This window comes from Monomorium pharaonis, chromosome 4 (assembly GCF_013373865.1).
Source record: "Monomorium pharaonis isolate MP-MQ-018 chromosome 4, ASM1337386v2, whole genome shotgun sequence".
NCBI lineage: Eukaryota > Metazoa > Arthropoda > Insecta > Hymenoptera > Formicidae > Monomorium > Monomorium pharaonis.
In genome coordinates this window covers 24540917-24566225 of record NC_050470.1, presented here as the reverse complement: position 1 = coordinate 24566225, position 25309 = coordinate 24540917, and the positions used below count along the sequence as shown (strand labels likewise).

Genomic DNA, 25309 nt, shown 5'->3' with positions numbered 1-25309 from the left:
AAACCGTTGCGAGGAAGTTTTAACGAAGAGAATTGTAAAATATTATAACTTTGAAATGAAATGCTTTCTATGCATAAATTGTTAATATCTAAAAGAGACTATTTGATACTGCACAATTGAGCTTCATATTTACAAATCTGAGGAAAGTTTAAAATTTTCAAGAAATTTCATCCTCTATCATTTTTTGACTTTATAAATTTTTTTTTATGAATAAAGATATTATCCTCTTTATATTTATCAAATTAGTGTTTTAAATATATGACTAAAATAAAAATGTAATGGCTGTATTAATTTCAATTCTATTTTTATTATAATTTTATTTTTCATTTTGTCTTCAACTTTTTGTGTCTTGAATTATACATTTTTAAGATATATATATGCATAGCCAATAAATGTCAAACTGCCAATACAAAATTCATAGGTGACCAAAGATTGCAACTCTGAGTCATACGATTAACAATCAAGAAAAACCAATACTTGCAAAATACCTTGGCCTCATTCTTTTAAAATAAACTCTTTCATTATTAAAAAAATAGTTGCTATCGTCGAATAAAAAATCGTTTTTTGAACAATAACTTTGATAAAAATAGTAAAAAAGTAAATAAAAACTTTTATTTTTTAGTTTTTCAATATAATTTACACCTTCAAATTTATTCTTTTTTACAAAAAGAAAGAAATCAAAAAGAGATCAATTTCTTATTTAGAATAATAGATTTAATTATAAATTTAATTATTTAGAATAAGAGATTTTATTTTAATATAACTCTTTTTAATTAATTGTAAAAAACTTTTGTAGGTTTATGTATATAAATAATAAATGCTACATTCGTCAGTGTTAATTACGAAAGTGTATAAAAATATAGACTTTGGAAAATTATCTATTACTGAAAAATAATCACAGTAAAGAAAAGTAATAATTTAATTACTTTCTATTATAACTTGTAAAAATAAGAAAAAAAAGTTATAATTAAACAATAATTTGTTTCAATAAAACATTAAATTCGAAAAATTAGTGAAAATAAGATTTTGTACCAAAAATTAATTGTGACGATACAATAAAAAATCACTAGAATAATAGCCATAGCATTACACGAATTAATAATCTTTCCATTATAACACATCAATGTCTCTATATACAAATTATTATTTGTGCAAAAAACAATAAGTTTAATTTAAATTATTTTTCTAAATTAAAAAACTTTCCATACATAATATACGCACGTAGGCCCACGATATATGAAAATACGTTATAAATAAAATTAATATAAATTTATATTGTCAAAGTCTAAAAAATAGATTAGTTTATAGCTTTAAATAATTTAAGTTAAAGTTACATTAATTAACAACTAAAAAAAAGCAAACAATAAATCAATTTGTGTTACTCTACAAAATTTACAGTTTATAAACAGTGTACTCTTCATAATTTTTCATAAATTACAAAAAATTAATCACCAATTCAAATGTCACGCCCGTACAAATTCTTTTCATGGTATGACATAAACTTTTTTATTAATAAACCACACATTGAAACCTGAGAGCGAACTTTTTGATTGCCGAGATAAAAAAATAGACAAATCCTTTGCTTGATCAATTCAGTTATCAAAAGCGTTAGATTTATGAACAGAAAAAAGTGTCAAACATTAATATCAAATTAAAACTAATATGTTCTATTTAACTTAACTATAAATCATATTCTTATTTATATATACATAAAACAATGATAATCTTGCTACATATAATTTAATCTTTTTTAAAGAATTAATATAATCTTAAATTTCTGGAAAATATTACATCTTTGTTTCAATATTTTAATAATTATCTAAAAACATAATATATAATTGTTTTAATGATAATAGCAATAAAGGATTCTAATTCTTAAAGATATTATCTTCTATCCTAAATCTTTTCTTCTTAATTCACGAAAATTGTCATTGAATAATAACAATATATTTTTGTTGATGAATATAAAATTTCATATCATGTAAGCCAGTTATCTGTTTAACTCACTACATAATCTTATTTTAAAATCTAACACTTTGAAAATAAAACGAAAATATTCCCAAACACAAAAACGTATGACATCTCTCTAATCTTACGGGGAAATCCACGGGAAGAGGGGGGTGAAGATTTACGGGCGAGCACGATGACTGTCACAGCCAGCGTGTCGCGTCACTTACCCGGCGACAGCGGTCTCTTGACGGGCGACGATCTCGCGGCACGATGGCTCACCGTTGACTGTGCCGCGCCGTCGCGGCCGGCCGCCGATATCTTGGCGCTCATCCTCGCCTCCACGAGGCCACCGGGTTGCCGCTCGGCGGTTCCGGCGATCCTGACTCACGTACCAGGAAGCTCAGTCCGGAGGACGACGTAGGGGCATGCCGGCCCGCCGACTGACGGGTTTCTCTGCGTCGGCTCGGCCAAGATTGTTCACGCTGACCTGTAAAAATAAATCCGAACGTGTCAGAACGAATCGCAATGAGATGACAGATAAAAGGGGAAAACTGCAATCCCCCGATTTCAAACAAAGCGGAGAGATACACGTCAGATCCTGGTCAGAAATAATCAATTCAACGTTAAAAAAAATTGATATCAGTATTTAGAGTTTGAGAAAATTAATCGGATGTTTCTGACCGGGGGCTGCTTTCTCCTCGTTTGTTATTCAACCCGCGAACCGCGGCACTTATTATCATATTCCGAGAAATTTCACCCTTCAACTCCGAATGCGATTGCGAAGGGAAAAGCCGGGGAAGCCTTGAAGGATCGAGCATAAACAAACGCAGGAGGCTTGTTCCTATCCCCGGTCATTCCTCCTCATGGCCTTTCGCGTCTCTTGAATTATCGAAAAAAAAAAAGAAAAAATTGCGAACGGAGAAGAGACAAAGAGGAAGAGACAAGAGCGTTGACTCCGACGATGGAGCCTTGGCGAAGACGGAACAGGAACTCAGGAGAGGAAAACCATATGCATATACCAAGGCGATCAGGAATGTCTCGTTCGCCCAACTCTCGGTATTCGATATCCGAGAGACACGTGGAAGGAGAGGGAGAGAGAGAGAGAGAGAGAGAGAGAGAGAGAGAGAGAGAGAGAGAGAAAGAGAGACGCAATCGGTTTTTGAACGAGTCAAGCACGCGCCTTGAATGCGATTCCGGCGCTCGCTCGATATACCCTGCGGGAAGGGATTATCGGGCGCTGCGGAGAGAAAGAGAAAGAGGGAGAGAGAAAGAGAGAGAGAGAGGAGCATAGTTCCCCCTACACCTGCGCGACACGGTGTACGTGTGTGTATTTAAATAGCATTCGCACAGCCTCGGGGCGAAAACGCAAGGCTGCGGCAAGGTCTCGCGTCGCCATTACCTCGGTGCACACGACCGAGAGAGAGCCGCGCTCTCCAGCCCCCTTCTCCCTCTTTCTTTTTCTAAAATAATTTTATGCCGAGAGACAAGCCGCACAACACTCCGTCGGCTATCCGGACAAAATATAAGGGCGCGCCGGAGAGGATCGGAATGATTCATCCCGCGCGTTAAGCCCGTGTCAGACGCGCGCATCTGCGCGTCGGAGATCGAGGACTGCGAAATAAAGGACTTTGGAATTTCGACTCGTAATCGCGAACCTTGATCTCGATCCGTTTAATAATCTTTTTAATCTTAATCAACAAATCTTAGTCGATGAACAAAGTGGACTTTGTTTTTATTTTAATTTTAATCCTTTTCGTTCTGCGGTAGAATATTAAAAATCTCCAATGCGTGGTCCGATACGAGCTTCGGAAGAGTCGCGAAATTCGAAATTTGCGAGGATCCACGATCGTCGAGCTTTCCTCCTCCGTTTCCTTTAGATTATAGAAATTCACTTTTTAAACAGTCCGATAAAAAAGTCCCTTTTATTCCTCAGGTCATCAATTCCCGTTTAACTGTCTTCCAATGCGCGCGGTATCGGGGAAAACGTAAAGGAAATGTCTCACGACGCACATCTCACGACGTTCCGACGAGTCTCCACTTCTTGCCGAGCGAGCCCTCGACGGCGTTTATCACATCCTCGACGCGTACCCGCGGGTCGGCTTCGTGCACTCGGGAACTCTTTCTCTCGAACGTCGCGACACGGACGTCGACGTGCATGGCCAACGTCGACGCCGTCGACCGAGGACACGACTGTGCCGGAAGTGTCGCCCGCGACGCGACGGACCTCCTCGCGTATATGTACGCGGTGTCCTAGGTAACCCGTAGTACGCCGGAGTCCGCGCGGATACGCGCGTCCGCGCCCGCGCGGATCACGTGCGCTCACGCCGAGGAGGAGAGTATCGGATCGATTTCTTCACCTGTCTCGGCGCAGAGTTTCTCAATACCCTGCCGTTTCACAATACCTGCAATCCTAGCTGCCGCGCGTACCCGAAGCTTGCAATTAAATCTCCGTGGAGAGGCCGCGTGTCGTAGGAAGCAGAGTCCGATAAATAAAGCTCCTGCTACTGCGTATTATTCGAGCCTCTTGGAAGTAAAGTTTTTATTCGAGAAAATAAGAGAAAATTTATTAATGACATTGTAAATTGATGTGATATGTATTTATTTAAAAGTCCTTATATAAATTTGTTAAATGTAAATGTCAAGAACGAAAGAATACATAAAAGTGCAATATTTTTCAATAAAATTAACATCTGTAATTGATAGAATATATTTGTAAAATACCGAAAGCTCCTCTTGTTCCAATGATAAATAATCAAATATTTAGAACTTCTGGTAACCAAAAAATTATCATATAAAAATTGGCGAGTTAAAATAACAATCTAACTTTATTCTATTTCAAAATAAAAGTCTTCAGTATATTTTATATATGTATTCTATCAAATACAAATATCATTTTACTGAAAAATATTTCTATTTTCATATATTTTGCAAGAATTGTTTGCCAATCTAAATGTCCGTGATAAATAATTAATAATTTAAAAAAATTAAAGCTTAAATTTTTATTTCAAGAATTATAAAAAAAAAAGTTAGTGATTAATTGAGCTTCCGAGATTTTTTTTTTCAAATTTCGCATATCTACATTATGAAATATACTTACATATTTTTATTTTAGCTTTCTCTTGTTTTGAACGTTATTCTCAATTTTTGTGTCTATGAGTTAATCCTTTCCAATTAAAGTATATTCTATGTTTCCAACATTTAAAATAAAATAAAAACTCACCAGAATATTGGAAAAAGAAAGAGAAGAGTTATATGCAGGAAATCGTCGCGCATGTAAAAATGCGGTTTTGATATTGACGCGGTGATGACGTTTCATGCCAGATATGGGTGCCACTGGGAAGCACAACGATCCAATCTGCTTCCGTATTTAGCAAACCGCGTTTATTCCGTGGCATTACTTCACCCCTTGCAAGAGTACACTCATCGTATTTAGATTATATCGATTGCTGTTGCGCGTCATAGCTTGACCTACTTGTGTGTAATGTTGGACGTTTCTTTTATATATATATATATATATATATATATATATATATATATATATATATATATATATACACATATACATATACATATACATATATAACAATATGTATAACACACACACACACATACATACATACACATATATATGTGTGTGTGTGTTGTACACACACACCCACACACAGAGTGAGGCATTTAACCCTTAGAGTTCTCTCATGACAAAAAAAGTCGTCACATACTACGCTATTTCATCATCGTAACGATTCAAACATCAGCTGATAAAAAAGGTATTAATCGTTACGTGTGTGAACAATTTTGTAATGAAATAAAATAAATTATATAACAAGAGCATAAAATTGTGCAGAAATATGAGAAGTGGATACATGAGCTGTAGATAAATATATAAAATAAACGATTTAAAACCGATTTTATATAAATTGTTTCAAGCTCATCATTATTTTTTTACTCTCGTGGTGAAGGAATGATTATAAGAATGATTAATACAGTAACAGAAAAAAACAAAAAACATAAGACACAAAATTAAAAATACAAAAAAAATGTATAATGCTCTGAAGACTATCTTCAATATTACAAAGTTTATCCTTAATATTGAAGCTTATGTCCTATCTTAAAATAAAACTCCAAGTTTTCATATATAATTTTTTCATTAAAGAATACTTTTTGATAAAGAAACAAACTAAAAAGACAATAAATGATATTAATAACGTCAAATTTTAATTTCGTATTAAATACTTTCGATAATACGAATGAAATATTTTCGGTTAAATGTAACATGCAAGATAATTATTAATTAAACAATGTCAAAAGGGACTGTTGCAATATTAGTTAAAAATATATGGATTCGTTACATATCCGGCGATTTACTCTCAGTAAATACTTATATTCAACACGAATCTATTCGTTTAATACGCTTTTTTGTGCAAATAATCATAAAATTCGAAAACTTATGCATATTGAGCGGAAATGTAGCATTAAATCCTTGCTTTTAAATGCTATAATATTTATCATAAAAAATAATACTGTTAATCAGTATTACAAAAAACAATAGAGTAATCAATACAAACAATAAAATCTGAACACAGATAACACAATAAAAATGAGCAGTTCATAGCTGTATCACATTTAAAGAGCTACGTGGGGTGTCTATGTTCTTGCAAATCTTGTTATGTCGCGATAACGTAAAATATATTCGCATACGCAGAAACAATTTGACCAGTAAACTGACTGGGAAATCTGGACAGGGCGGTTTGTACTCAACCTTCTGCGCGAGCTGCAGTATCTGCGCGCCGAGATTTTCCTCGATAGAGAGCGTCTCGAAATTGCGCATAAATGTGTCTTCGAGGCTGGAAATGTAGAGATTGAAGGAGCTCGTGGCGTCTCTGCTGTGGTTACCTTCCTTAGCGACATAAGCGATGCACACGTCACAATTAACGTGCACTTGCAAACATTCATTGAGCAGAAACTCGCACACGCGTTTAAACGCACTTTTCTCAGGTAGCCGCAAATCAAAATTGCGATAATTCGTCGCCGCGACGTTCAAAACTACTCGAGTTGTAGGTGAAACCTCGTCAGTCATCAAGGATAACTCCAACGGGGACGATAACGCTATTCGCTTGAGCATCTTCCGCCCGTTCACAGCGGAATCGCCTCCGCTTGAATGCTCGAGGAAGTGCTTACTGACAAGATTTTTAAATGCGTGAGTAAACAGTATAGGCGTGGGTTTGACGCGATTTCCGCTTTGTCGTCTAATAGAACGAAAAACGCGCTCCATGCCATCCTGATTCAATCTTCTTGTATAGAGAGAAAGGATCTGATGTTCCTTCAACACATTCCACAATTGAATAACTGCGTTGATCGTGACTTGCCAACGATCAAAACACTTAATCGACTTGACGCACTTGCCATTCCTGTCCATTATTTTAATCGACTTCAGAAAGTCGAGACTTTGATGTAAGAAACTCATTTCGTGCATGCTACCTGTGAAAGCTTGTCCGAAATTTTTAATATTCGATTTTGTCGATGTGGAGGAGTTGAAGATGTCAAACAGCTGATCGAAATTGTGTATAAACTCCATCGTTCCGATTGTTTCCAGTGGTAACTCGCCGGATGCGATGTATGCGCTTAGACCTGCGGCTATGCTGCTACTGAATATCTGAACGGCATACTTGGTTTCCGTCTTTTGACATCCATTGGGATCGAGATGACTTAGGGATAATTTAGGGGCCAGCGACAGTCGCATCTGACTGTCACGTCTGAAAAACAGTTCGATATCCATCCACAAGGCCCTCTTCTCGCGGAAGCGGAGCTCATAACTCCTGAGCACGTTTCTCGTTATTCTGATTAGTCGTGCGACATCAAAAACGTAAAATATTTTTTCGTCATTTACCAGAAATGATGGGCGTTCCGCGGAGATTCCTAATTTCCGCGATAGTCGTAGAAATGTTGGGGAAGTATTGGTAATTAAAGCGTGCACAGTTGCACCGATGGTCATCAATCTAATTATCGCTTGAAATATCAGATTCTTCAAAGTTTCGGTGCAAAATGTGCCACCATGGAAATAGTAAGCAACGGGCTGTTCCCAATCGCCAGCCAAGCTACATGCCATTATCACAAAGACTTTTCTCGCTAGCGTGCGCCGCTTCTCCGTACCAGTGTCATGGAAACCGACGATTCTATCGCGCGATAAATTGTAAAAAAGGTTCGGCCTCAGCTGCATCTCATTCACACATAAAGAACAATGTCTCTCCGTCGACGGCAGCGATTTCAGTTTTAAACGCAACGCATTGAACACGTTGTCGTTCAAGCCGGGCGGGATATCCCAATTGCGAATATGTCTCCACATTTGGCGCACTGTGGGCAGCAAGCATAACGGTCGGTAAAATCTGTATGCACCCGATGCCATGAAGAACAACTCGAGCGCGAATTGCCTGTACTTAAAACTCTTTCTAGCCTTAGGCTTCTCGCGAGCATTGATGCACGCCAAGATTAACAGAGCAGAATTACGCGGTAGCAAATCTGTACACGCAGTTTTAAATTGATCCACGTTCATGCGATAATCTTCGTTTTCCGCGCCGAGTGTCTTCCTCCGCTTTGCGACTGGATCATCACGAGTCTCGAATTTTTCCTGCTGTCTCTTCCCTCGAAGGAAAGAGTCGATGTACACCCACGCGTTTGGCGTCTGTGTCGCAATGTTCCAATGTTTTCTTTTTAATTTCCTATAACATTCAACAATATTTAGTATCCTTATTTTGTTAAATTTGCATTTTCACTGTAACAATTTAACGTTAATCACGAAAACAAACTTGCGCAAAGTTTGTAACATATCTACCATATCAGATAGTATGAATTTTTAGACATTTACTTGTCACAATTTTGCTGCGTTGAAACTACTGCTGTTTTTGACGATGTTGACACTGTTGATGATACCGGAAAGTCCGAAGATGTTAAATCTATGAAATCTCTGTGAAATAATTGTTCTGTTTGCAGTTACAAATAACAAATATAAATTGATCTTTTAAAAATGGCAGCTTACATATTATTATATTCCTCCTTTGAGGAAGACGTTCCACATGCCGATACTTGCGACGATGTCGATGCTGTTCCATTCGGATATATTTCTTTGACAAATTGTCCTGTTGCATATGTACTCCTATTGATAAAAATGTATTTTTTAAATCCTTATTTTTTTCAATATAAATGTTCAAAATAATTTTATTTACATTAAATTCTATTAAATTAAAAAAAAATAAAGATAAAATATATTTTGCTAAATAATTAGATAAAAATAAATGAATATAGTATTTACTGTGTCACTCCGTCAATCTCCGATTTTATTTCCAACAACGTTGGCTGAGTTGATGATTCATTTCTGATATAAATGAAGTATATTATAACACTTGTAACACAGAACGGAAGAACATTTCAGCCAAAAACAATATCGATATTAATGTAAACAGAAAAATTACCTATCCTCATATGCCTGTTTTATAGTTGCTCTTGGGAAAACTACTTGCAATGGTGAAATTATAGTCGTATCTCTGTGTATCAAAAAATTAGATTTCTTCAATAATTAAAAAAAACCAATAAGAGTGATAATAGAAATTCACACAAGAGGGTTTTTTATATTGTGTACATTATAAATTATGTAAATAATAAGTAAAAAATAAATGATACAGACAGATATATGAATAACATAAGAAATTTTTTAGACAAGTCTTAGTGCTTAATAATGTATCTATATCAATTTTTTTAATTTTATAAACTATACATTTAAAAGTTCTATATAAACTAAATTTTAGAAAAAAAATTGATATAGAAATATTAAACACCAAGTTCCACAAAGTGACATTTCTTCTCCTTCATAAGTTATACATATAATTATATATACAATTTTATCTGAATAGTTTATATTATAAACAAATTATATTATATTATTCTTATGACAAAATAGCTCACCCTGTCTCGGATTTCTTGGAATACATTTGAGATACTTCAGATTGCGATAAATCTGATAAATTTCTAAAACAGAATTGCATGATGTTTAGTAACTATATTCCAATTCTTAAAACAAAAAGTTTTAAGAAATTTAAATAAAACTCGAGAACTTACTTATTTCTGGTCTCTGGCTTCAAAAATATAGTTACAAAGGAAAATGGTTGATACAAAGTTGTAGATGAATCACTATAAAATAGAAAGTTATTTTTATATTTAAAGTTATATTTTTTATTTAAATAATTTCAATATAATATCTCGTTAATTCAGAAACTATTACATTTCTGTAACAATATTGTTATAATATAACAGCAGATAGTAACTGAAGTGTATTTATAAGTATTTACTTACTCTCCTGTTTGTAATGGCTTCAAAAATATCGTTGGAACAGCTTCTTTACTAAGATAAATTCTTCCCTCTATATTTCGAAACATTTCTACTCGAAAATGTAAATGGCATAACCGAAAATATCGATTAGCATATTCCGGGCCTATTGTTATCAAGTCCATTCTGTTACATGCTTTAATCCACTCTAACCATCTAAAATTATACAATTCTGAATAGAAATTTAAGAACATGTTATATTAAAGATAAAATTATATATTTAAATATATATTTCACATGTAAATACAAAATCAAACTTTAAAACATTTAAGAGTAGAAAGATTTTCAAATCAATAATGCATCAGTATAAATTTGAACTAAATAAATACAAATACCTTTTTCTTTCTTTTGGAAATCGAAAGAAATGTCGCCTCATTATTTTTATATTTTGCATGCAACCTGGTGCATAGCAGCAACGTGTGTTAGATTCAGTTACTTCCATTTTTTAATACAATACTATCACAATTTATCACACTGTAGTTTCTACTTGGAAATCTAAATAAAAAATAAATAAATATATAATTGTTATAAATATCTGATCACTTTCCAATTTTAGGCATTGTACAAAGTGGTTTTATATTTACAATATTATTTATAAATAATTTGCAAATTTTAACTTCTAATCACAGTATCATGTATCACAGTATCAATAATATTATTATACATTTTATACAATACTTTATAAAATAAACCAGCAATATACGATTATAAACACTTCTTATAAAAAAAAAAAATTCATTACCATATAAAAATCTGCAATATTGCATTTTAAAAGTAATAAACAAAGTACAATATAAAATGCTCGAGGTATATTTTTCTTTTTCTTAAATAGTTGAGAACTAAGATATTATAAGTTTCTTTTTTAATCACTATTTTATTTATTTACGCTACAGTAAAATAGAAATTTAGTAAACTGCCAGTCAATTTCTCACATCTGTAGACAAATCATTTTTCATCTGCTTTTATATTATGTACTTTACAAAAAATTTGTCTGTGAAATTGTTATAAATTATTAATAAAATCACATATAAAAATAAGATTATCAAATAATAAATCACTTATAATAAGAGTAAAATAAACATACATTTTATATAAAGAAAATGGAAAAAATATTGATACATCAGATTTTTATAAAATTTTAGTTTAAGGAATTTTAATTTTTTTATTTGTCTTTTTATTGATATTTGATAACCGTAAAATGGAATAATCAGAGTCGGTTGTTCCAACTTCTTGGTAAACTTACCTATCAGATAAATATATGTTTGTCTTTATTTATTTAAGAAAAGAAATGAAAATAGACACATGCCTACCTGGTAGGTAAGTTTACCAAGAAGTTGGAACAACCAGCCCTTCATTATAATTTCCTGCGTGTAATTTCTTCTTGTATTCGTAAATATTCAAACATCTACGTCTTTTCGTATTTACAATAAACGTGAGTTTTAAGAAATGTTTACTTTAAAAGAAGGATCATTAAATAACAATATCTCAGAATCTTAAAACTGCCTGTTGGTGAAGCCTGAGTAAGCACATACTCACGAGCGAGACAAATCCTACAAATTTTGCGTATAAAACTTGGCGTGATCCTCACGTCGCTCAACTCTCAAGTCGCATCCTGTCGATACATGAACTGATCTTGACCGATCTTGGCCCTTCTCGATTCCGGCTTTCTCCCGAACACAACTCTCCGAAAATAAACAATAAACAATCCGTTGGATTAAAGCGTCGCGGACATTTCTTCAAATTAAAACGAAAATAGTCACGTATTCGAACTTCGAAGAAAAGGCGAGCGGAAAATTATAGAAAAACACGCGGAGAAAGAATCATGTCCCTTAACAAATGAAAGACAAGAATTTCGCGCGATCCGACGTTGACGATTTCAAAGTTAGTTGTATGTGAACAGATTCGATTGGTCGGCTTTGTACACGGTCGATCGGCCAATTGCCGTTCGCGCTAAATACGCGGCAATTTCAGAATTGATCATAATTACAAAAAAATTTGGACATAAATAATGTTTTTCGAGAATTACATTACTATTATTTTTCGGAAGCGGGAAGGGCGGGGGGAATCTTGCATATGTATCTGAGCATTAGTATCATTAAATTATCAATTTATGAAATTACACATTCTAGTCAAATTCATGTAATGACTATATTTTAAGGCCGACAAAAATGTATAGCGTAGTTCATATACACTAGAGATAATAAAAATCACAAAAATTATTTGGGCACCAAAATCCATAAACTGATATAGGCAATCTTTGATATTGTTATCAGTATTATTTTAGTTCTTGTTATATTGCTATTAAATTTGATCTTTATTATAATTTTTACATAATGCTGAATTTTGTAAACCTATAGTATTCTAATATCACTTTATTCAGAATAAAATTGTTCTAACATACCTATATATACATAATAAATATATTTTATATATACTGTACAATGCGTAATCAATACATTTTCATTTATCAGGCTATACACAGTACAATATAATACAATTGTGTGTTTTATTTCCTAACTTTGATTACGGCATAAAATCTGTACTGTACGTTCTCGTACTTAAGAATATACTGAACTTCAATATAGCATCTGTGGTAGGCTCAAGTATTATTTCATCTTCAGTGAACCAACCAACGGTATCCGCAGCTACAAATAAAAAAAGATATATTAGCAAGAGAACATTATAATAAATTTCGATATCAAATAAAGAAAAAGAAATAAAATATATTTCATAAAATAACAAAAGTTATGATAATTCTTAGATTTAAAAAATTTATAGTAAAATTATATTACCATACAAAATTATGCTCTAATATTTTTATAAAATATATAATGCAAATCTGTAATATTTAAGAAATATTATATTAAATATTGTATTAAATATTGATTTTTTCCATTCTTTAAATTAGTACCTGCTTATTTTTAATTATAAAAATTATAAAAATTTAATTTTACAAATATATAAAAAATTTATGTAAAAAAAAATCACAATATTTTGAAAATGTAAACAGCATATATAAACCATCATGCAGAGAATGCAAATATACCATTGGCGCAGACATTAATTAACTATTAATTATTAAAAATCGAAAAAATGTTGCCAATTTTAATAATAGTTACATACTTAAATCACTAAGGTTAATTACAGGCGGTGGAGAGAACAGAGTAACGCGCGTCTTCTTCAAGAGCTTACTCTTTAAACATCCCAACTTTATCAACATCTGCAAAAAAATTACATTTATTAGAAATAAGTTTCTTGCGTTAGACAATAATATCAAAAAAGAACATATACGACAGATTTTGCATATTATCTTTTTTTATCAATAAATTATTAGTTAGTTGTTAGAATTTTTGCATTCTCGTACTCAACTAATTATATTTAATGTAAGATCTAATAAGGCAAATTTATTTAAGAGTCAAGAAATAATAATTCGTCAATTTGCAGACACATAATCGATAAAACGAACTTCAACTAATTCACGTGTATGGAAAGGCTGTAAAACAGGAACAAATCTGCTTTGCATTTTCGCCATCGTGAGCCCAGGATGGAGCAAACAATAACTCAGAACTGCACCTAACATTCGATCTAGAACTTTGCGATGCACCACACCGTCTATACGTATCCATGGTTTTATCATTACTCTTATTTCTTCGGTAGTTCTAAAAGAAAGCAGTTTATCGATATTATTTCAAAATTCTCGAGTTTTTCTTATCATTCTTTCTTGATACATACGTAAAATCTAACTGCTGAGCAGATTTATACAAGTCCTTTTGTGAATGTGAACGTATCCTTTGCTTTCTTTTTCTCGTGTGTGAGATACTCTCCTCATTTATCTCGCAGTCTTCCTTGTTTCCATTTTCCTCATTAATTAAGTCCACTTTTTCGGTTTTCTTCTCATCACTTTCTTGGTTAGCCGATGATGTTGATGCTATCATATTATCTGTTTCATCTGCAATATGCTTATTTTAAGTACTAATCATTAAAAAAAATATTAAAGATAGTTAATTCATTTAACAATTTAACAAATTTGAAGAATTTGGTTTCTAAATATTATTTAAATATTACTTTGTAACATACAAAAAAACTGTGATAATAAAGTATAGAATGATACAATTAAATAATATTGTTGTAAGTTTCTTAATCAAATTAATCAAATAAAATATACATATTATAAAAATTTATAATACCAAACTTTATTTATAAGTTTGTTAAGAATTACAGTTTTTAAGTACATGAAATAAAGTTTTCAGTAAAATTAGAACTAATATAATTATTTTACGTTTTTCATTTGCATCGTTATGGAGATCTGTGTCTTTCGCCTCCATGTCAACATTTGTCTCAATTGTATCTTTCGCCTCTGTTTCAATATTTGTCTCAATTGTTTCTCCTTGCTGCATTGTGGCATATATACTGTCCTTGAATGGCACTAAAGATTCTTGTTCAAGTCGAAATATCTTGCAAGAATGAATTAACCAAGGATCCAAATAACGATGGTGGATATAGCGCGGCTTGGTGACGCCACAACGTAAAAATATATAATTGTCTACTAAAAGCGAAACTGCCTTGTACAAGTCTTCTTTTTGCTCATCGAAGAACTTATCCTGGACGGGAAAGAAAAAAATGCTTATATATTAATAAAATATTTTAAGATAATTGTTGATTTTTAAAATGCAAAAAACTGCTGAAAAATAAAAGAAAAAATTAAAAACTTTTTTTGCATAAAGAATAAATTACCAGCAATTCTTGCGAAGTGACGCCAATTTCTTTTTTCTCGTGAACGAACTCATATATCGCATCGACATATTTCCAAACAACTGCTATTTCCTTTTTCTTTGTCACAATCTCATTCTTGTAGTCCGTGTAAGAGATACCGCTCTTCGGAAAAATAGCAGTTCGATTTAATTTGTCGAGAAAATTATTTACAGTCCCAATTCTCAGCGGCACTAATTGACTAGGTACTGAGTAACCTTTAAAACTTTCAACATCATTTAACAACGCTCCAGATGCTTCAGTACTTGAAGATGGTGACATTTCCAAGCTATAGAACATTCTGAAGTTATTAACCACAAAGTATTCGTGCGCGTGATGACTGTCGGTTACTGAAAGATCATCTAGTTCTTCCCTCATTTTCAACATAGCTATTCTAGTATATTTCTTTTGAACGTCAGTCGTATCTTCTACCTTAGTATGGGAATTAAAGTAACTTCTCTCAGGCAACATGTTTTTGAGAATTTCGCTGACACGTCGAGGAACCAAAGTCATATCGATTACATTCGATTGCATCGAAGAAGCTAACAATTGAAATAACATATTTATATCATTTTTTCATTAGATTAAAAAAATCCAAGTTTGATTAGAAATTACAGTACAAGTTAATGTTGCACATAAGCTGTACACACACACATACGCACGCGCGCATAGAATTTATTAGTTTTAAAATAATTCTTAATACTTGATTTTTAATAACATGTTTGACAATTGTTAGTATTTAATAAATAAATTAAATTATATAATTTATAAATTAAAATTAAGTATTAAAAACTATTTAAAAAATAATAAATCCTCAATATTTAACTAATATTAAAGATAATAATAAATTCTAATTATATTAAAAAATATTATTCATAAAAGATATAATGTACCTTCTTCGTCCTTGAATTCATTTGTCGGAAATAGTTTTTCAATGCTGTCAAAATCTTCGCATAATCGTTCACATTCTTCTTCGAGAAGCCTTGATTCTTCGCTTTCATCTAAGTCTTCGAGATCCATCGAATCGTCAGAGTTTAATCTTATTCTTTTAGAGCACTGATCTTCGTTATCCAGTTCAATATTGGCAGATCTCTTTCTTGATGAACATTTTGCATGAGTTTTCTTTCCACTTTGCTCGTGAGAACAAAGATCCTTTAGATTCGTCTCTTCAAGATTACTACATTCGTGAAGTGATGATTGGTTCACATTGGTTGATATATCTCCATTTTGCTCAAATTGGGTTTTATCAATTACTTCTTGTTTGTTTTCCTTTTGTTTTCTTTCGTTGCTTTCCTCGTTTTGACGAGAAATCTTCGACTCTGATTCTTCAAGATCATCGTTTTCGACAGGTCTCTTCCTTTTCAAAGAATTTTCCTGTGTTTCATAAGATTCTTCCGTTTCAGAAACTGCGGCTTTTTGAGCGGCCTTCTGGGCGGCAACGTTTTCAAATTTAAAGCGATAAAGTCTTGTCAAAATATCCTGATATTTTTGAGCAGCTCTAAAATAAGTTTCGTCCTTGCCTTGATATCTCGCGTCCAGCATAATAATTTGGTCCGGCATCTCGATGTCAAAGTCAATTTGATCGCGTGTTAGAAGATCATGCATAACACAAATGATGCCACTGGAAACTGGAATTTCAACGCCGTTGAATATTGCTTCCTGTTCCTGTGAGGAAACAACATTTTTGTGCTCGGAATACCATTGCAGTAATTTCTCGAAGACATCGTAGGTCTCCTTGAAGGCATCATAAGTCCATTTGGTCTGGAACTTGTAGATGTAATTAATACTCAGTTGATACTGTGAACTGCTCATCGGCATATAATTGCCATATTTCTTAATAGTCGCCAAGTGGTGCTTCTTTATAGTCACCAATTGATCCGATCTAATCTTATTCATTGCTTGTTTTAAAAGAGCCTCCGAATAGTGTTGATATACCTTTAACAAAAAAGTTAATAAATATCAACCAAAAATTTCTTGAACAATTAAAAAATTTTATATACAACATAAAATTTACATATTTTATTTTATATATATATATATATATATATATATATATATATTGCACAATTAGATAAATTCTATCCAAAAATAGTAGATATCTTTAAAAAATAAGGAATAAAAATTAAAAAATCTTATTCTCAATTTCTTTCTTAATAGATTAATAAATTAATAGATTAAAAGGAAATTAGATGCTGATTTTATATTGTTCAATATTTGAAGATTTAATTGTAATTTAATTAATTTTCAAAATAGATTTTTAAAAATTATGTTTTATAGATAGAATATATTATATTACATGTCAGTCATACCATAAAAAGTTGATAAGCCCAAGAACGCCTATCCTTTCCACAACACATAGAACTGTGTATAACAGAATTGAGAGTCGCTGAATGAATGTCATTTATGTTTCGTATATCCTTTGTGAAACCATGATTATAATACGGTTTCATCGGATGGAATACCTCGAAAAGAAGATTAAATTCCTGTACGGTCTTCGGCATCACCATATGCTTCTTTGGTTTAATCTCCGCAATGTCATAATATGTCTTAACGATATAACCAACAAGCTCCTTAAAAATCTCTGTCAGCCGCTTCTCGTATTCTACCGAGTTCGAGCACTCGCTTTTTAGTCTGTCCATCGTGCCGCCGTATCGACTGTCGACGTACGGATCCTGTTTGATCTCCTCGACACCCAGCATGACGCTGTTCACCGTACGTGGCTGTCGCAACATGTACATCAACCGGCGCTGACAAGCGCGCGAAGTCTTGTTGTATGAAGTGTAGGAATATTGTCGCAGTACATCTCGCACCGCTACAAAGCCGACCATCTGCTTGCGTGGATTCGGCGATAAGTAGGTCGTTGCTACTTTACACACCAGCAGAATGTTATCTTCGTGAGAGTCCCAATCTACTCGTAACTTATCCATTCGCTGCATCGCGCGATAGTCGTCCTCGTCGTACTTGAGACGAGGCTTCCGTACACTTTTTTTACGTGGCAACACACGCCGCACAAAGGATTTTTGTCTGCTAGAGTGATGCGATGTCAGGGCCTCATTTTTCCTTCCCCCGATTTTGAGATGATCCTGAACTTTCTTCCGCAATTCATTTGCGCTGACAGTAGTAGGCGGTGGCGGCGGTCCCGAGATCTTCTTTAAACCATCGTACTCCGTAAACTTAACTGGTTTTATTTGAATTTTCGATAAATGCAAATCTCGTTGACCTATGTTGGATTTTCCATGATTTCTAGAAGTCTAATAACAAGAAAATATTTTAGAAATAACGTTAATATATTCAGTAGTAAATAATATTAGGTAATATAACTAGATATACAACTAGATGTGTATACTGATATTCATCAATAAATTAATTTCAATATTGGATACATATTTAAAAAATTTTTTTGAATTTTATTTATATCTAGAAATATATCAGATGTGAGTGAAAGAATTTTTGAACAAAAATATCTATTGTCTCTGATATAAAAATATTTATTATAAATTAACATTTTGCATTGAATATAATAATACGTATTAGTTTAAAGATACATATTAGTCTAAAAATGTCAAAAAAGAGAAAGTTTTATTCTATTTCATCTTTTCAAAGCAGTCACTTTCTAATCTGAATAATTTTTTTACCTGATTATTTGTAGAATAATTGATTGACCAGTTCCAATTGCGTTTCAAATGCGCAAAGAAAGCTGAGTCAATACCAGCCGCTCCTTGCCGATCTCCGGGAACTACACCAGTATCCTTTTCCACAGCCTCTTCAGTTTTGCGTGCTTTAATTGCATTTATCATTTCAGTCTTCTTGGTTAGATCCTCAAGTAGAATGTCCTTGCCTTGTACCGCCTGTCTACCGCCAAGTAGTGTATTAATGCAAATATTCCACATATCGTACCAATAATTGTCGACGGCCTGCAAAAAATGTTCCAATGAGACGTTACTTTATCTTTTTAGAAATTGCTCGATAAACCTTAAGTATGTAGATAATAATACTTTATTAATGATAATGATGAAATAGCATTTTTTATTTGTTTCTTTTAATTCATCAAGTTTCGATTTTTTACTTTTCTCATACAAAGTTATTTTCGAGAATTTAAATTTACTTTATAAACTTAAAATAGAAAAAATCTTGCTTTTAATAAAAAATTTTAATTTAATTATTATATTTCTTTTTAAGACATTTCTATACTACTCAACAATACCTGCATGCGATCAAAGAAATATTTGGTCACCGGATATGATTTATTTTCAATTTTGTGATAGCTCGGTGCCGAAGAAGTTGTGTCCATCAATTCCGTGTGTCGATTCACGTAGATAAACACTTGATCTTTGTCTTTCAGCCGTTGTGGACCAAACTGGACCAGACCAATGTAAGCTAATCTTGTTATTGTATCATGGATATTGAATATATACTTTCGCGCATGCAAGAGCGTATTACGTATAGTAACCTAAAATTTAAAAAATAAGCATTATTAATAAATAAATTCATATCATAGAAGATAAATGTGGTGTCAATAAAAACCACAATTTCAAATTCTTAATTTTCAAAGATTCGAGTTTCTAGTTAATCCGACTTTCCATCAGAGTTAGGTAGTAACTAGTTAAAAAGTTGAAAGTTATTAATAAAGTTAAAAAGTTAATAACTTTTAATTTAATTTAATTAATTTTAAATAATTTAATTTTTAACTTTAACTATAATAGTGTGTGTGTGTGTGTGTTATTTTTAAAACATATAAACTTTAACTTATTAACTTTTTTCCTAAATTAAAAATTTTATCTAAGCAAAAAAAATATTTATATAGTTATAAAATATAGTTATAAAATAAAAATTTATTTCTGCATAAAAAAATTATTTTTCGTTATTTCATATAATTAATATTATAACTTAATTCACAAATAAAATATTAAATATATTTGATGATCAATACTGTAATTATGTTGGTAATCTGACTTAAATAAATTATACGGCTTTTTAATTGAATATAAATAAAGCTTTTCAAAATTAATTTTTACTTTAACTTAAATTAAATTAAATTAATTTTAACGTAACTTTAATTAAGTTAGTTTTTTATTTATGTAGCTTTTAACTTAACTAAATTAATTTTATAATCCATTAACTTTAATTTAATTTAGTTAAAAATATATTAACTTACCCAACCTTGCTTTCGGTTAATTCAAAAAATTTAATTTCCTATAACATAAAATTCTGAAGAAATCAAACTTACCGGAAGATTCTTGACGAGATAATGTTTCCTGATTGGATGGTTTAAATAATGCTCCAACTCCGGAATCGTAAAAGTGATATTATGTACCTTAGTAAAAATCGACAAAGGCATCCCTAATAGAACGTCGCACATTAGCGCCCAACCTTCGGACCATCCATTGTGTTTAGGCAAAGGTGGAACAAACATCTTCCAATTTACTTCGTTGTTATAAATAGTGCTAAATTCCTCGATGAGATCGTCGTCAATCTCGTATCCATTAAACTTGAGAATTTCCACCTGTTTTTGCTGGGACAATTCCGGTATACCAGGATGATCGTAGACTAAATAAAAAAGAAGAAGATGCACAGTCCGCATTCTGATAAATTTCGGGCTGAGACCGTAACGTTTGCCAGCCTTAGCATCGTACTTGTGATTTGCGGTATGCAATTTGGACACTTTCTTATTGAGATCATTTAATTGTTCCTTAGAGTTCGTCGATTTAACAGCATCCGCCTTATCCTGTTTATCCATTGCTTTTTTCATGATCTTTGCCTTCTGAGAAGCTAATAAACAGAACTTGACTTTCGCCTGCTCGACAGCTGACTTGATCACTGTATGATCAGTATCGACGTTAGGATCACAAATAAACATCAAGTTCTTTTCACGTCCATTTGCGCTTAAAGTTAATTTGATGTTCTTCACCAGGTTATCTTTAGCAAGTTTCTGCAAAAGTCTTATGAGAGACTTCTTGTCAATCTTCACAACATAACCCTCTTTACTTTCCTCCTCGCAGATCATTTTCATGAGTTTCGCTGTATCATCAATCACTTGATGTTCTTTCACTGCCTCGATTATCATGTTGGCACGCTTTAACAATCTAAACACAAGCACAAAAATATTTAATGATATTGATACTTACATTACATATTAATAAAGGAATATCTGCACTTGTATTTTTCAATTATAAAGGAAAATATATATGCATCACAAATATATCACAGAAAATTACATAAAATTATAAAATAAAAATTAGATAGTATTTTTTAATGTTCTGATTCTTCTCTCTAGTAATAGTATTTTAATATATTAATCTAAATTCAATCATTTACTTTTTACATATATAAATAGCAAGGATGTCATGTAAGAGCAACAGTCTCATAAATGACTTATGAGTTTCAAGATCATACCTGTATACATGGATTTTTACATTTTCGTAATCTTTAACAGGACAAAACTCTTTAGATCTAAGTGACATATAGAGGCTCTAATACAGCCCTACCTACTCCTATTACTATTATGTCTAGTACTACTATACCTATATAACACTTTTGTACCTGTATGTAATATTAGCGTTTTTCGTCTGATTATTATGTACAGCTTCCATAAAACCAAACACTTCACTAACTCCTTTTCCCAAACAAACGGGCTTTTGCGTCACCAAATTCGTTTTTATACTGTTATACAGTGATGTGGCTTTGGCATTTACAATTTGCTGCAAATTTAGAGATGAAGCATTAAACTTCACTTTCGGTTTCTTTGCATTGAAATTCTTTGTCTTGATATCAAAACCCTTTGTCTTCTTTAATATAGATTTCAATGTTGTGCATTTGTATTTAGATCGAAATTTTGATAAGCGGTATTTATACAAAATTCTGTTGACTGTATAAAACAAATTCTTCAATTTTGTTTCCTTTTTAATAGTATAATTTGCATCTAGATATTTATCTTTTTCTTTTTCGTCTTTTTTATCTTTATCAATACTTGATATATCACTATCATTCTGATGCTCAAAACAAGATTTTTCATTTGTCTGATCATCTTCGTGGATCATGGATTTTTCGTTTTCTATTTGAGAGTTTGCTTGATTATCCAGATTCTTTTCATTCTTGCTAGTTATTTTCTTAGTGAGCTCCTTAATCTTACGTACTTCTTTATTAAATTGCTTACTTAGTTTGCTACGTTTCTCAAATTTCTTTGACACATATCTTGTAATCCTTTGCCGGCCAATATCATTCATATATGTTGCAGTAATACCCGCTTTTACCAAATTCTTCAGAAATGCTCTAGATTGTAGTTTAGTAAGGCCCATCGTTCTTCCCAAAAACACTAAAAATATTTAAAATTTCTTAAAAGATGAAGAAAACTTCTTTCAAAACATTTCTTTTTTAAATTTCGTAACTTTTATAATCGCTTATATAACGCTTACATTATTTATTCGCTTATATAAAAAATTAAATAATAAAAATATCAGATGTATATATACATATAAGAGAAAATATTTTCTAATATTACAACAATTTGAACATAAACTTCATATCTCAGATAAAAACTTAAATTTTAAAATAATAAAAACTTTGAATTTACTACTGACCTTGAGATATACCTTCTGATTTACTAGCTTCAACAATAGCATTCGCTTGCTGCAGATAAGGAACATTAAACTTATGATTAGATACGTCCAATTCAATATCTTCTTCCTCATCCTTCTCATCCTTATCATCCTTGTTCCATAGATCAGCAATGTCGACATCTGGATATAATAGCTGCACAACCCTAATCTTTTTCTCCTTTGTAGGATCATTCTTTTGCTGCCATTCATTAGGTTCTGCATTGGGATACAAAGTTCTGTATAATAATCTAATGTCTGGCTTTACAATTTTTTGAAAGAAAGCAGTTTTAAATAATTTCTTGATAGAATTCTCGATTCCAAGTTGCTTTTTTATCTCGTCGTACTCAGCTGCACCGTGTTCTTTCGATCTTAAAATGTCAAGAACCTGCTCTGCCAGATAGATCATCTTTGGCTTTCGTTCCACATAAAAGCGCGTCAAATGCAAAAGACTACCACTATTGCAATGACCGGCGCTCTTCTGATGGTGGACCTGCTTGGTAATTAATTTGTGCTGCAGCAGAAACTTTCGGTGATAAAACAAGCTCTTCGGATTCTCTTTAAGCGCAGCTAAACTGAGCTTGCCTTGCGTGACCTCGCCATGGTATCGAGATCGTCCTACTCTCTCCAAGAAGCAATAGTGCATGAGCGTTAGTTCCAATATTGGACTTACGTTAACACCCATTAAGGCACGTGTCCTAGCTTGCTGAGATGCTACAATCACCAAACTTAATCCATACTTTTCTGTCACTTCGTCTAAACTTGCTTGTTTCACATCTTCTTTGATGTCTTTTCTTGTGTAATACGTAGAACAAGATCCTCGTATACCTGTCTTAGCATCTTGAATAGGACAATGAGGATAAATATCTGGTGGAACATTTGGCTGAAATTACAAAAGTGAAAAAATGTATAAAAATTTAAATTAAAAAAAAAACAAAAAACTAATTTTTTAATTAAATTAAAAAGTAAAATTTATCATATTATAAAATTATTTTATAATTTAATCTTTTTAATGAAATAATAATCAGCTCAACATTTTATAAAAGTTTACAAACCTCTATTTATATTTTTTTCCTATAAAGTTTTGTATATGTATGTATATATATATATATAAAGTAGAGCATTTAAAAGATGTAGAACATTACAAGTTTATATTTAAAAGTACACATAATAACAAAAAATGTTTCCAATAAATAAAAGTTGTTTGGTTTAAAAAGAAATGATTAGTAATAAAATATATATATTTTTAAATCAATTTTTTAAGAAAGTCTGTTGACTATTGTTTATATTGAGTATTTTTTCTTAATAAAATTGTATATATAATTAGTAAAATTTATATATATAATACTTCTCTATTTTACACATAAAAGTATTAAAGTAGTTATTAAAAAATCAATAATTTATGAAATAATTTATACTTTATTATAGCATACTTTGGTATAAAATGTAACATGTAAACTATTAATTTTTTGATAATTGTATCTTAATACTATGCACATAATGAGATAAGTCAATTAAAGAAAACGGTTGCTTGAATTGTAGCTTCAAGAATAATAGTCTGTAACCTTTAACTATATCACTCTATGTAAGTATTAATATTATATTAATATACACACTGGTTCGAGTATAATACCAAGTTCAGGATGCACAAACTCATAACGATCAAATATCACAAGTGGCTCTCTGGGCGTCTCCAATTTGTAAAATAGAAAATCCTTCACTTGCTTACATATTAACCATATCTGTTCCATAAAAGCCTTTGGAAATGGTAATGGCTCATTTAATCTGTTTGTTAGTCGTAGCCATAATGCTGAAAATAAGAAGGCACATAAAATATCAAAGCATTATTTTTTTCTTTATAAATATTTTATAAATATTTAACTTATGGATTTTTAAGTAAAATTTGTACAAGCTTTTCTATTATTAACTTTTTTTGTATGCTACATATCAAACATAATTATCAAAATTAATTAAGAAGATTTTAAAAGTGTGTAAGAACAATTTGATGGTTGAGAACTATTTTATTTTCTCTTGTTTGGTTTTTATGATCTAATTTTCAGTCAATAGCATGCCGCTAGTAAGTCCAAAAATTCATAAGTCGAGATGGTCGTAAACAAAAGGATACCTATATTTTTCTACTTATAATATAAAATTGAAGTCAAATTACCTTGTAAAGTAATGCCGTCTAACCCTTCCAGGGCAACCTCGTCAACAATCGACTCTACTAAATTATACGACGGATACATGTTTGCTGAATAGTATTAACAGTGATGTATCCAAATATAATATTGTAGCTGCTTTCCTTATAGGTTTACATACACGATCAATAATTATGAAATTTCCAAAGTCTTCAGTACACGTGCACCCACATGTCACCTCATATTACGCAGTCAAAATAATGCGTGTTTATCTACGATTCGATCAATTATATGGTCTGTTCTTTCTATCTGCACCGTTGCACTGGTGCAATAAGTTAGAATGAGAAAAAATATACTTGTCTTACTTTAACTTATTGCACCGGTGCAACAGTGCAGTTAGAAAGAACAGATCAATAGCTACACTACGTTGCACTTGCTGCACTAGAAATGAAAGAATTTATACGATTAGACGTCGGAGAGAAAGAGAGAAAAAGATAATTAATT

The 25309-nt window shown here is 31.9% G+C and overlaps 3 protein-coding genes across 5 annotated transcripts in view; all 3 read right to left on the bottom strand.

Annotated features, from left to right (window-relative positions):
- The window catches only part of LOC105837938 (dual specificity protein phosphatase 10), a 41790-nt gene extending 37042 nt beyond the window's left edge, over positions 1-4748 (bottom strand). The window contains exons 1-2 of one of the 2 annotated variants that reach the window (XM_036285131.1): positions 4353-4748; positions 2178-2437 (exon numbers count right to left, since the gene is read on the bottom strand). In XM_036285131.1, the coding sequence (XP_036141024.1) occupies positions 2178-2280 (103 nt within the window). In that variant the 5' untranslated portion in view covers positions 2281-2437; positions 4353-4748. Of the gene's footprint in view, positions 1-2177; positions 2438-3960; positions 4220-4352 lie in introns of those variants that run through there. The other variant, XM_036285130.1, reaches the window with a different exon arrangement.
- Positions 4749-5863: 1115 nt separating this feature from the next.
- On the bottom strand, positions 5864-12464 carry LOC105828755. Of its 2 annotated transcripts, XM_012667241.3 has the most exons (10): positions 11863-12464; positions 10662-10821; positions 10294-10482; positions 10060-10131; positions 9907-9969; positions 9417-9488; positions 9257-9319; positions 8984-9100; positions 8813-8911; positions 5866-8666 (listed from the first exon to the last, which is right to left on the bottom strand). In XM_012667241.3, exons 2-10 carry the CDS (start codon positions 10766-10768, stop codon positions 6557-6559), a joined length of 2892 nt encoding a protein of 963 aa, XP_012522695.1. In that variant the 5' UTR covers positions 10769-10821; positions 11863-12464; the 3' UTR covers positions 5866-6556. The 2 variants fall into 2 exon arrangements, with proteins under 2 accessions (XP_036141986.1, XP_012522695.1); XM_036286093.1 differs by lacking the exon at positions 11863-12464 and having other exon boundaries at positions 5864-8666; positions 10662-11122.
- A 216-nt stretch (positions 12465-12680) lies between these two features.
- On the bottom strand, positions 12681-25154 carry LOC105828756 (general transcription factor 3C polypeptide 1). Its single transcript, XM_012667242.3, has 15 exons — positions 24835-25154; positions 24284-24477; positions 22653-23550; positions 21616-22387; positions 20303-21158; positions 19280-19525; positions 18711-18989; positions 17385-18326; positions 15969-17010; positions 15061-15617; positions 14606-14927; positions 14059-14275; positions 13793-13985; positions 13450-13546; positions 12681-12971 (listed from the first exon to the last, which is right to left on the bottom strand). Exons 1-15 carry the CDS (start codon positions 24911-24913, stop codon positions 12850-12852), a joined length of 6816 nt encoding a protein of 2271 aa, XP_012522696.1. The 5' UTR covers positions 24914-25154; the 3' UTR covers positions 12681-12849.
- Between the last annotated feature and the right edge of the window lie 155 nt (positions 25155-25309).

Excerpts from the sequence above, each read along its gene's own strand:
- LOC105828756 (XM_012667242.3), bottom strand. The coding sequence starts at position 24,913 with ATGTATCCGTCGTATAATTTAGTAGAGTCGATTGTTGACGAGGTTGCC. Across the intron at positions 18,990-19,279 it reads ATTTCTTTGATCGCATGCAG|GCCGTCGACAATTATTGGTA; the intron begins GTATTGTTGAGT and ends CATTTTTTGCAG. Across the intron at positions 17,011-17,384 it reads GGGCTTATCAACTTTTTATG|GTATATCAACACTATTCGGA; the intron begins GTATGACTGACA and ends TTTTTGTTAAAG.
- LOC105828755 (XM_012667241.3), bottom strand. The coding sequence starts at position 10,768 with ATGGAAGTAACTGAATCTAACACACGTTGCTGCTATGCACCAGGTTGC. Across the intron at positions 9,320-9,416 it reads AAACAGGCATATGAGGATAG|AAATGAATCATCAACTCAGC; the intron begins GTAATTTTTCTG and ends CATTTATATCAG. Across the intron at positions 8,667-8,812 it reads ACGCAGCAAAATTGTGACAA|GAAATTAAAAAGAAAACATT; the intron begins GTAAATGTCTAA and ends TGAATGTTATAG.